Genomic DNA, 12,835 nt, shown 5'->3' with positions numbered 1-12,835 from the left:
GGAACTGGTATTCATTCTTTCATTCATTTATTCATTCATTCATCAAAGAGGCAGTAACAGACAGGGATCCAGAAGTCACCTGTGGGGACTTCCCTGGCAGTCCAGGGGTTAAGACTCCACGCTTCCACTGCAGGGGGCGTGGGTTTGATCCCTGGTCAGGGAACTAAGATCCCAAAAAAAAAAAAAAAGTCACCTGTCTGGGTTTGAATCCCAGCTCTGCCTCTTCCCAGTTGTGTGACCTTGCATAAGCTACCTAACCTCTCTGGGTCTTAGTTTCTCCATCTATAAAATGGAGTTAATGATGGTACCTGCCTCCTGGAGATTTTCCAAGGATTAAATGAGTTAGTACAAAGGTGACTAGGATAACGTTGAGTGATACATAAGGCATTTAAAAATGTTGCCAAACGCAAGTTCGTGTGCCCAATGCACAGTGAGGACAAACAAACCAAAAGTTGGAGTTTGGAGCAGAGAAAGGTTTATTGCAGGGCCATGCAAGGAGACCAGTGTCTCATGCCCCATAAACCCCGACTCCCCAAAGGGTTTCAGCAAAGCACTTTTAAAGGCAAATGAGAGAGGGAGGTGGTTAGTTGTTGCAAACTTCTTGGTGTTGGAATCCTTTGTTCTTGCAGCTGTGCAGGTCAGGTCAGGATGTTCCTGTAAACCTCCAACAAAACAAATGTTATTCCCTATTCTGAAACATTTTACCTCTATGTGAATGGACTCTTAAATGTCGGAGCCTTGAGAATAGGCTCACCTGTATATTTCAGGCCATAGGCAACATTCTTGTACAAAAGGTACAAGGCCACCATGACTAAGCACAGGCAACAGGGCACAAAGGTTAAAGTAAAAGGAACAGGTCTAAAAAGGAGTCAGATTTGTTCTTCCCTATTACAAAATCAGACACATAAGTTTGAGGGCCTTTATATTCCTTGCCTTATCAACATCCCAGGAGGGCAGGGGATATCAATATCCTCATTTTACAGATGAGGAAACTGAAGCCCATGGTGAGTGGCAGAGCTGGGGAACGGTAATGGGTTACAGACACCTGAGCCACCTAAGAGCAGAAGCCAGGATTCATGGGGACAGTTTCATCGTAGTCAGGGAGGAAGGTGGGGGTGGGGAGTAAGGAGGGGAAGAGGTTTCCCAGGCTCAGTGGAAGGCATGATGCTAGGACTAGTTCTCCCAACACTCTAGGTCATGGAGCACCTACTATCTGCTGGGTCCTGTGCTGGGTGCCGGGGACATAGCTGTGGCCCAAACACTGTCACTACCTCCACTCTTTTTTTTTTTTTTAATAGTAATCTTTTATTTATTTATTTATTTTTGGCTGTGTTGGGTCTTCGTTTCTGTGCGAGGGCTTTCCCTAGTTGCAGCAAGCGGAGGCCACTCTTAATCGCGGTGCGCGGGCCTCTTCACTATCGCGGCCTCTCTTTTTGCGGAGCACAGGCGCCAGACATGCAGGCTCAGTAGTTGTGGCTCACGGGCCTAGTTGCTCCACGGCATGTGGGATCTTCCCAGACCAGGGCTCGAACCCGTGTCCCCTGCATTAGCAGGCAGATTCTCAACCACTGTGCCACCAGGGAGGCCTACCTCCACTCTTATGGAGCTCAAAGTCCAGGGGAGAAGGTGGATGTGTAACCATGCGCGATTGGATCTATAATGGAGTTGCACAGGCAGGTGTGGGAGCCCAGAAGAGGGCTGAGGAGGAGAAATCAGGGAGACTTCCTGGAGGAGGTGATGCTAAAGCTGAGACCTGAAGGATGGGCAGGGCACGTGCCAGGCAAGCCACTCTACTGGGCTCAACAAAGGCAGGTGCAAAGACCCCAGATGGGAGGGAGCAGCAAATAGTGCAGCTCAGTCAAAGCAAAGTGTGACACCCCACAGGGCAGAGGGGCCACAGGGCCCGCTCACACAGGCCCAGGACGCAGGCTGAGAGCTTCAAGGAGGCCCAGGCTCCACTCACATCAAATTCCACCGAGACCTCACCCTGCCTGCCACTGTCCCAAATAAACACACATGGACCAGGAATCAGGAAAATGTAAGAAGTATCCCAGCTTATACATGCTTGGAACGTTTTCCAGTCCTGTCCAACAGAACTTTCTGTGATGATGGACATGCTCTGTGTCTACACTGTCCAAAACAGTAGCCACAAGTCCCATGTCCCATCAAGCACTTGAAATGTGGCTAGTGTGATAAAGTGGTATGGGTTGAATTGTGTCTCCAAAATTCATGTCTTGAAATCCTAACCCCCAGGACCTCAGAATAGGACCTTATTAGGAAATAGGATGGTTATAGGTGTAATTAGTTAAGCTGAGTCACACTGGAATAGGGTGGCCCTAATCCACCTGGATTAGGACTGGTGTCCTTATAAAAAGGGAAAATTTGCACACAGACGTGCACGCAGGGAGAACCCATGTGAAGATGGAGTCTACAAACCAAGGGATGCCAAAGATTGCCAGCAAATCCCCAGAATCTAGGAGAGAGGGCTCAGAACGAACCAAACCTGTTGGCACCTTGATCTCAGACTTCCAGCCTCCAGAACCATGAGAGGATAAATGTCTTTTCTTTTTTCTTTTTTTTTTGACCGCACCGCTCAGCATGCAGGATCTTAGTTCCCCGACCAGGGATCAAACTTGTGCCCCCTGCAGTGGAAGCGCGGAGTCTTAACCACTGGACCACCAGGGAAGTCATGAAAGAATGCATTCCTGTTGTTTAAGCCCCTCAGTCTGTGATACTTTGATACGGCAGTTCCGAGAAATGCACCGAGAAACTGAATTTTAAAAATTCATTTTAATTAATTTTACATACCCACGTGTGGCTAATGGCTGCTTTATTGAAACAGCGCACTAAACAGTTTCCCATCGCCGCCTCCCCCATCCTGCAGGGGAGAAACGGAGGCTCAGAACGGAGCTATCCCATCCAGAGTGGCAGACGGGATGCTGACCCAAGAACTTGGCAAGACGGAGGCAGAAAGACTTGCGGGCACTGTCTTGGCTAGGAAGATGGAGAGAGAGAACTTTCTACCAGCCAAAGGTGGCTACATCCGGAGGGTGTACCCCTGTGTCGCTGTCCCATACCATTGCCGCAAGTCCTGTGGACTGTTTAAATGCAAAGGAATTCCAAGTTCAGTCTTCAGTCGCACAGGCCACTTATCGAGGGCTCAGTAGCCACATGGGGGTCCCATATTGGCAGCACAGATGTAGAACATTTCCACCATCGCTGAATGTTTTGTCAACACACTGATGCCACGTGCCATGGCAAAAACACTGAGCGAGTAACGACCGCCTCCTGCGGTGGGTTCCGTCTGCTATAGGCCCATTTTACAGACGGGGAAGGAAGAGGCACTTAGTGCTAAAGGGAGAAGTGGGTGAGATTTCCCCGAGGTCAGGAGGACCAGTCGGCTCCCCCTCTGCTGGTCTCCAGACTGAGTCCCAAGAGATGCAGAGGCCAGAGGTGGGGGAAGGAGGCCGCCCAGGACCCAAGATGAGAGATAGGGCAGGGAAAGGGGAAGTGAACAGGAAGGGGCGGGTGTCATGGCCCTCCCTGTGCTGCAGGCACAGCTCCAGCAGACCCACAGCCCTCATCCCATCACCCTGATGCCACATGTGAATAAGGGGCTGCAGCATCTCATCCCATCATTGAACTCTCACGTTGCCAGGGTACAGACACCCCCCTACCCAGCCTAGCCCTGGCAGCCTGGGAGCCCCACTGAGGCCCAGTGTGGGGCTGGGATTTCCTCAGAATCTCACAGGAGGGGGGCGGCGTACACAGCAAACCCATTCATCCCCTTTCCAGCGCGCTCTCTGTTTCTCCTGTTGCCTCCTGCTCCACGGAGACCGTGGGAAATCCACTCGGCGTCAGCAGCCTCAGGAGGCTTCGGGGAGGACCGCAGGGCCCTGGGACGCACGCCCCCAGCTGCCCTGTTCCTTCCTCTCCATCCAGGCTGCCTGCTGCTGCATCCCTGAGCGCCCGGACGTGCACCCGGCAGCTGGACCACTGCCCCAACCGTGGGCTCAGACGCTCCGCACGCTGGAGATACTGGACAAGGGCTCCCGCATCCGGAAGCTGTGCGAGCGGGAGCCCCGAAAGCTGTCCCTCGGCCTCAGCGAGCTGTCGGTGGTGGAGGCGACGGATTGGGCCTCGGCGGCCCGGGCCAGGCAGTCCCCAGGCCCTCGGAGTCCCAACCGGAGACACGCACAGCAGAGGAAGCCCAGCACGGCCCGGCACACCTCCCGGCTGCGGAAGGAGTAGATGACCGGGTTGACCGCGGAGTTGAGCACGGCCAGCGCCAGGATCCAGTCCATGCCCCGCAGGTACTCCTGAGCCCAGACGTTGGAGCCAAAGATGTCGGCCAGCAGCAGGCCGAAGAGCGGGCCCCAGCACACGACGAAGGCCACCAGGATCATGAGCACCGTCTTGAGCAGCCGCTGAGCCTTGCGGCGGGCCGGGGTGCACAGGGCCTTCTGCCCGTTGGAGCGCACCACTCGGAAGATGGCCCCGTAGAGCACCATGATGGTGGCCAGGATGCAGGCGAAGACCACCACGCAGAAGAGGATGTAGCCCTTGGAGTAGAGCGGGAGCAGGCTGGAGCAGCGCTGGAAGGCGCAGACGCAGTTCCATCCGAGCAGAGGCAGCAGGCCCAGCAGGGCTGCCAGCAGCCAGCAGAGTCCGATGAAGCTGCACACGCGGCCCCTCTTGGTGGCCCCGTTCTCAGCCACCGGCCGCACCATGGTGGCGAAGCGCTCGCCCGCCGTGAAGAGCAAGCTGAAGGTGGAGGCGGCCAGCGCCATGAAGAGCAGCCCCTCGCGCAGGAACCACTGGGCCGGCGCCAGGCGGAAGGTGTGCGCCCCGGACAGCAGCACGTTGGCCAGGTACGCGGCGCCCGTGAGCAGGTCGCTGAGCGTAATGTTCACCAGGCAGTAATAGACCCAGCGGCGGGAGCGCATGCGGCTGGCGATGGCCACCAGCACCAGCAGGTTCTCCAGCACCACCAAGCAGCTCACGGCCACGAAGAGCCCGCGCAGCACCCCCAGGCCGACCTCCTCGGGCCCGCCCCGCCCCGCCAGCCGGCCAGAGTGGTTGTAATGCAGGACGATGAGCCGGCTGTGCCCGACGGCCGCCAGCAGCTGGCAGGACTCGGGGGCCTCGGTCGGGGCCCCCGTGGCGTTCATCGCGGTCCCCGGGGGCAGACTGAGGCCCGGGGTGGTTCGCCCCAGGCAGGGTGGAGCCGCTCGCCTTGCCCGGTCTTGGTTTCCTGTTATTTGAAATTTCCTGTTATGTTCAAGGTACCCCCAGGGTGAGGGTGAGGCCGGGACGGGGAGGGGCATCCCAACGGTCGCTTCCCACCCGGACTCCCGGAGGGCGCTGCGGCTGCTGCCTGCTGCGAGACCGCGGTGCCTCATTGCGGGTGGGGTCCCCGCCCCGTCCCAGAGGGGGGGAGACCTGTTCCCCTGTGACACCCGGGCTGGACGACTTCCCCGCCCCCATGAGCTACTCCCTGCGGGACCCGCTGTTCCGTCACCTCACCGGCTCCGCAACTGCTCCAAGCCCGCCTGGCGCACAGTAGGTGCTTAATAAGTGTGCGTCAAGCGGCCGCACACACAGGAGCACCACCAGCTTCCTCATCGATAGCGCAGATGCACCCCGTTTTAGCCTCACGACAGGGCCAGGACCACGCAGTCCACAGAAGGGGAAACCGAGGCCTGGAGAGGCTGTGTCCGTCCCGGGTCCCGCGGAAGAGCACACAGCCGGGAGGTGAATCCCACGCACCCACACGTTCACCCAGGGCCTCCGTGGCGAGACCCTCTCTCCCCAGGTTTTCCGTTGCCTCTCCTGCCCCCTGAGCTGGCTTTGCTAGGAGCAGAGCTGCTGGGGACCGCCACCCGGGGCAGCACCTCACCTCTGGAGGGGGAGGGGCTCACAGAAGTGGGGCGCTCACCCCACCGCCACCGCACAGCCATCCTGACCCGGCTCACACTGACTCAACCAGAGAAGGGTGAGGACGGAGGCGTGTGGGCACCAGGTTGGGAGAGGAAGTCGGGGATTATGTGTGGAGTGATGTTTGGGAGGCCTGAGGGGGGAGGCACGGCCCTGGCCAGTGTCTGAGGGGGGAGACACAGGTGTCTGAGGGGCTCTGGTGTCCCCCATGAGTGGCGGGTGGGCAGGACACAGGGGCTGAGGACAGCCCAGGGACTGTGGCCCCCGCCCAGCACCTGAACCCTGAGTTCATTGCTCAGCTCTGCAGCAGGACAGTTACAGGGAAGCTCAGAGGGAGGGGCGCCCTGGGAAGTAGCAGCATCTCATCACTGGAGGTGACCAAGCAGAAACGGATCTGAAGGGGGGGGTTGTGAGAGGAGGGGCTGTGCAGGCAGCTGGGGGGAGGGGGGAGGGGATGAGCACCCGAGACCCAGTCCCGGCCTCACGAGGGACCACCTGACCCAGGCACATTCACAGAGAGACACACGGCATGTTCTGAGCCTGGACCCTGGACTGAGCCCTGATCCCAGGCTGAACCCTGACCTTGGCTGAACCTGTGACCATAGGTTGACCCCAACTCTGATCCCTGACCCAGGCTGACCCCCAACCCCAGCTGAGCCCTGATCCCAGGCTGAGTCCTGACCTTGGACTGAGCCCTGGTCCTAGACTGAGCCCTGATCCCAGGCTGAATCCTGACCTTGGCTGAGCCCATGACCATAGCCTGACTCCAACCCTGACCCCTCACCCTGGCTGAGATTTGACCCTGAACTGAACCCTGACCCCAAGCTGAGCCCCGATGCCAAGCTGAGTCCCAACTCTAGTGGAGCCCCAACCCCGACTAAACCCCAACCCCAGCTGAGCCCCTGACCCCAGGCTGGGAGAGCAAATTGAGAACTAGACTAAAATGCTATGAAAGAGCAGAGTTTGGCTAATTTGAGGCCAAGCTGTCCAACAGTGGTGACCTTCTGCCATGAAGTACCTGCCGCCTGGGTGAAAGGCCATATGTGCATTATACCTTATTTAATCTTGCGATTATCCCCATGCTACAGAAGAGCAGTCCCCCTTCTAGAAATCTGTCCTGAAAACACAGCTTTAACGATACACATGTGAGTATACAGAAGGTTATTCATCGTCATTTGTAAGTGTAAAATATTAGAAGCAACCCAGATGTCTGTACACAGGAGAGAGGCTGATGCATTACACTGCACTTCACAGTGGAGTACTACGCAGCCATGAAAAAGAATGAGGGTGATCTCTGTGAGCGGAATGGGGGATTTCCAGGATGTATTTGAGCGGATTTCCAGGATGTATTGTTAAGTTGAGGGGGAAGTACAAGAGTATATGTAGTATGTTACCTTTTGTATAATAAAGAAGGGGGGAGTAAAATATCCACATATCTTGTTTTTGCAAAAGGAAAGATAAACCAAGAACCAATCAAATTGGTTATCTACAGGAGTGGATGGGATTGAAATTGAAGAGAGGAGGGGATGACACCCTTTGTGTTTTCCTCTTTGTATAGTTTTTAAACTGTTAATGCTTTCTATATTCAACAAAAATTTAAATCAACAATGATGGAGGACAGAAGCTTTAAGATGGACTATAAATGGAAAACAAATGAACTGAACGATATGTCAAATGAAAAACATAACCTCACAGAAATAGAAAAGAACCAACTTATGCAACTTTTGGACACACTACTCACTCTAAAGGCAAAGGGAACTGCAAAAAAAAATTTAAACTTGGTTCAGTACATTTGTTTTTGGGAGTGGCATAGATGTAGTGATTCTGAAACTATCCTGCACTGTGGGACTGAGTGAAGTAGCAAATGTGGCGAAGTAGCAAGTGTGTTGATATTATTAGGAATCAGGTGTTCCCTGGGGGAGAAAGAAGGTGCAAAGATGAAATAGAAGAACCCCACAGGGATGAAATGGGATTAAAGTATCCATGTGGACTTGATATTTAAACACAAATCAATTTCCTAACTCCATCCACTGAGATAACCCAATAGGAATGAGCACACCTAGCACCCAGATCTTGGCTTCTAAATATCATGCCCTAAAAAAAAAAAAAAAGGCATCCAGGACTCTAGGGAGAAACGGCTGATTCCAGGGATGGGGCAGAAAGCATACAAGGTGAGCCTGGAATGTCTTGATGCACCAGAGAGTAAGGAAGGGCTCTGAGAAGGATGGGGACCCATGGGAGAAACACAGGCTGGCCAAACCTGAGACAGTTTGAGCATCAACAATGAACAATCTTAAAATCACACAGACATGGGGCTTCCCTGGTGGCACAGTGGTTAAGAATCAGCCTGCCAGTGCAGAGGACACGGGTTCGAGCCCTGGTCCAGGAAGATACCACATACCGCGGAGCAACTAAGCCCATGGGCCACAACTACTGAAGCCTGCACTCTAGAGCCTGTACTCCGCAACAAAGAGAAGCCACTGCCATGAGAAGCCTGAGCACCGCAACAAAGAGTAGCCCCCACTCACTGCAACTAAAGAAAGCCCACGCACAGCAACGAGGACCCAACACAGCCAAAAATAAAATAAATAAATAAATATTTAAAAAAAAAAATCACACAGAAAGTAGGATGGTGGGTGCCAGGGGCAGGGAAAGGGGGGGGGATTCAGAGTTAGGGTTCAATGAGGACAGAGTTTCAGTTTTACAAGGTGAAAAGAGTTCTGCAGATGGATGGTGGTGACAGTTGCAAAATGACGAATGTATTCATTCAGCCATACCTCTGAAATGTACAACACGGTTCGTTTTATGTTATGTGTATTTTAAAAAACAATTAGGAAAAAAAAAAGAATGACCATTCCGTATGATCCAGCAATCCCACTCCCAGGCACTGACTCAATAACAGAGTTTAAAAAATCACCATTTGGTAACCATCCCAGCAATAATTGATCCAAGCAGGATTCATCAGTGGATGCTTAAGTAATTAGGTGGAAGTTTGTTGGGGAGCAGGATATTTACATAATCTCAAAGTATTTTCCTACAGATGATTTATCAGTTACAAAGGGGAAAATGCCTTACTTAGAAACCTGGTGAATAGCAGCTTAACCAAGACACCAAGTAAACACACTGGGAATGGGGAAAAAAAATGGGCCTCATGGGCCTCCTGGGCCTCCTGATACAAGGCACTGAGAAGGACACATCACTTCTAGGATATTCCTGCGAAACGTGGATCACCTGCATCTGATCGTGGGAACCATCAGACAAACCCACACTGAGGGACATCCCACAGAATAATTGGCCTGGTCTCTTGGAAAGAGTCAAGGTCGTAAAAGGTCATAAGAGACAACAACAACAAAAAAAGCCTAAAGCTGTCTCAGAAGAAAGGAGATCAGAGATATATGAAACTACATGCAATGAGTGATCCCCAACTGAATACAACAATGGGGGAGGGGGGAGGGGGGAGTTGCTATAAAAGACAATATTGGGACAACGGTTGAAATTTTCATATGGGCTGTATATTAAATACTATTATTGTATCAGTGCTAGATTTCCTGAATTTGACCAACACCTTCTGGTTACATAACAGGAGGTGTTTGTTTGCAGGAAATACATTTGGTTTGTTTGTTTTTTTGTTTTTTTGGAGTCAAGTTGCATGATGTTGCCCACTTTCAAATTACTTAGAAAAAAATTGAGAAAAAGAATAAAAAATGTGTATATTCTTTATGGAATAGATTGTATACTTTTAGATTATGTTTATAGAGAAATATAAAGCAAAAGGTTAACTGTGGGAGCATCTAGCTCAGGGGTATGCAGACTTTTTCTGCGAAGAGCCAAATAGTAAATATTTTTGGCATTGAGAGGCAGACAGTCTCTGTCACAATGACTGTTGTCATCGGGGAAAGCTGCCCCGGACCATGTGTAAATGAATGGGCCTGGCCATGTGCCAATAAAGCTTTATTTACGAAAACAGGCTTAGAGCAGATAGTGACCCCTGACCTAGAGGAAGTGTCTATGGGAGTTCATCGTCATCGTCTTGCAACTTCTGTAGGTCTGAAATATTTTCAAAGTCAAAAGATGAGTGAAGAAAATGTGGATTTCCTAACTTTGTGGTCAGATTATGGTCTCTAAATATCATCTCCTGTTAAAAGGAAGCAGGGCTCCTTGGAGAAATGGCCGGGTCCAGGGCTGGGGCTGTGAAGTATGGAATGAGTAGAAAGCATCATGCTGTGCCAGAACTATGAGCTCTTTTTTTTTTTTTTTTTTTTTTTGGCTGCACCACGCAGCATGTGGAATCTTAGTTCCCCAACCAGGGATGGAACTCATGCCCCCTGCATTGGAAATGCAGAGTCTTAACCACTGGGCTGCCAGGGGAGTCCCCAGAACTATGAGGGCCTTAAGGCCACTGGGTCACATCAAAAGGACTTAGGGGCCAACTCAAAGAGGTTTCCACTGGCCAAAGACGAAACAATGTGGGCATAAGAGAAGAATAAGATATTCAATGGATAGAAACACATCAGATGTTACATCCATGAGTTCATAGTGACACAAAAGAGAAAAAAAAAAAAACTCTCTGGTGATCTTTTGTGGATATTGAGGAAGTAACAAATTATTTTGAAAACTGCTAAAGAAAAGTCAAGAATCAGGCATTTACCCTGTCTTTCCTGCACAGCCTTTACTTCTGGGTAACCAATTACTTGATAGGGAAAAGATGTTTTTTTAATCATACTCCATTTTTTAAATTGCTTTAAATTGTGGTAAATTACATGTGACATTAAATTACCATTTTAACCATTTTTAAGTGCACAGTTAAGTGGCATTAAATACATTCACATTGGGGCTTCCCTGGTGGCACAGTGGTTAAGAATCCGCCTGCCAATGCAGAGGCCACGGGTTCGATCCCTGGTCCAGGCAGATCCCACATGGGCCACCACTACTGAGCCTGCGCTCTAGAGCCCACGAGCCACAACTACTGAGCCCGTGCGCCACAACTACTGAAGCCCGTGCACCTAAGCCACCGCAATGAGAAGCCCGCGCACCGCAACAAAGAGTAGCCCCCACTCGCTGCAACTAAAGAAAGCCCATGCACAGCAGCGAAGACCCAACACAGTCAAAAATAAATTAATCTAAAAAAAATACATTCACATTGTTGTGCAGCCATCCCCACCATCCATCTCCAGAACTTTCTCATCTTCCCAAACTGAAATTCTGTCCCCATGAAACGGACTCCCCAGGCCCTCCCCCAGCCCCTGGCCCCCAGCATCTACTTCCTGTCTCTACGGATTTGACTCCTCTAGGACCTCACGTGAGTGGAATCAGACAGTACTTGTCCTTCTGTGTCTGGCTTATTTCACTGAGCATAAGGTCCCAAAGTTCATGCATGTTGTAGTGTGTGTCAGAATTTCCTTCCACTTTAAGGCTGAATCATATTCCGCTGTATGGGTGAACCATATTTGTTTATCCATCCATCTCTCAATGGACACGGGTTGCTTCCGCCTCTTGGCTATTGCGAATAATGCTGCTGTGAACACGGGTGTACAAATATCTCTTTCAGACCCTGCTTTCAGTTCTTTTGCTTGAGCTGGGTTTTTTAACAGAAAAATTCCAGACAATAAATGCAGAAGAAATGAAAGTGTTCAAAGTCACCATTTTTGCAACCCCTAATGATATATGTAAGCAATGATCACCAGTGGCCACTAAGACCATTATGAGAGAGGTTCATGGGGAAATTTCGCAGTAAATGAATCAGACTTGTGCCACCTGAACCCACTGGTCAATTTTAACGAGGTGGGGGAGGGAACCAACTGGGTGTTAATGTTGTTACATATCTCATGGAGAGAGAGACAAAGACAGGGAGACACAGAGATACAGAGAGAAAACAAACTAGATATGTTGTCTGGTGGAGCTCACACCATCTAGGAAGTCCGCTCATGTTTCTAGGTAGATCAATTCACAGGGGTTACAGGGGACAGAGGAGCCCATTAATCCACACCGGGGAAGCAACCCACCCAATCAGGAGGCTGGTAAACTCTACCAGATAAACGACCTGGTTTCTTCAACAAATAAATGGCAAAGAAAAAAGGTTGGGTGATGGTTATAGGTGAAAAGAGACTTAGAGATACAGCAACCAAATGCCACGTGTGGGCTTTGTTTGGGTCCTGACTCAAAGGAACCACCTGCGGAAAAAACACGTATGACGTTTCATCATCAGCGATGAGACATTTTGCCATCATGGGCCCACCCGGCTGATGCACTAAGAGGGACCCTGCGGCGTTCTTGCCCAACATGCATGCCATTAATCACATCATGAGCAAACATCAGACAAGCCCAAATTGTGGGACGTTCTATAAAATAACCGGCCAGAACTCTTTTATTTTTTTTAATTTTGTAAATTTATTTATTTATTTATTTATTTTTGGTCGCATTGGGTCTTCGTTGCTGTGCGCAGGCTTTCTCTAGTTGTGGCGAGCAGGGGCTACTCTTCGTTGCAGTGCGTGGGCTTCTCACTGCAGTGGCTTCTCTTGTTGCGGAGCACGGGCTCTAGGCGCACAGGCTTCAGTAGTTGTGGCACGTGGGCTCAGTAGTTGCGACTCGCGGGCTCTAGAGCGCAGGCTCAGTAGCTGTGGCGCACGGGCTTAGTTGCTCCGCGGCATGTGGGATCTTCCCGGACCAGGGCTTGAACCCGTGTCCCCTGCATTGGCAGGCGGATTCTTAACCACTGTGCCACCAGGGAAGTCCCCTGGGCAGAACTCCTTAAACAGGTCATGACAGACAAAGGCTGACGAGCCGTCACCAAGGAGACAAAGACAGGAGATGCAATGTGGAATCCTGGCCCAGAAAAAGGACAGGAGAGGGAAAACTGGCCAAACTCTAACAAGTCTAGAGGTTAGGTAACAGGATGATG

The 12,835-nt window shown here is 51.2% G+C and overlaps 1 protein-coding gene across 1 annotated transcript; it reads right to left on the bottom strand.

The window, feature by feature from the left end:
* Nucleotides 1–4,013: 4,013 nt before the first annotated feature.
* On the bottom strand, nt 4,014–5,402 carry S1PR4 (sphingosine-1-phosphate receptor 4). Its single transcript, XM_059918802.1, has one exon. The coding sequence runs from the start codon at nt 5,400–5,402 to the stop codon at nt 4,014–4,016; it is 1,389 nt and encodes a 462-aa protein (XP_059774785.1).
* Between the last annotated feature and the right edge of the window lie 7,433 nt (nt 5,403–12,835).

Source organism: Balaenoptera ricei, chromosome 3 (genome assembly GCF_028023285.1).
Source record: "Balaenoptera ricei isolate mBalRic1 chromosome 3, mBalRic1.hap2, whole genome shotgun sequence".
In the NCBI taxonomy this organism is placed as follows: Eukaryota; Metazoa; Chordata; class Mammalia; order Artiodactyla; family Balaenopteridae; genus Balaenoptera; species Balaenoptera ricei.
This window is presented reverse-complemented; position numbering and strand designations above follow the sequence as displayed.

Excerpts from the sequence above, each read along its gene's own strand:
- S1PR4 (XM_059918802.1), bottom strand. The coding sequence starts at position 5,402 with ATGAGGCACCGCGGTCTCGCAGCAGGCAGCAGCCGCAGCGCCCTCCGG.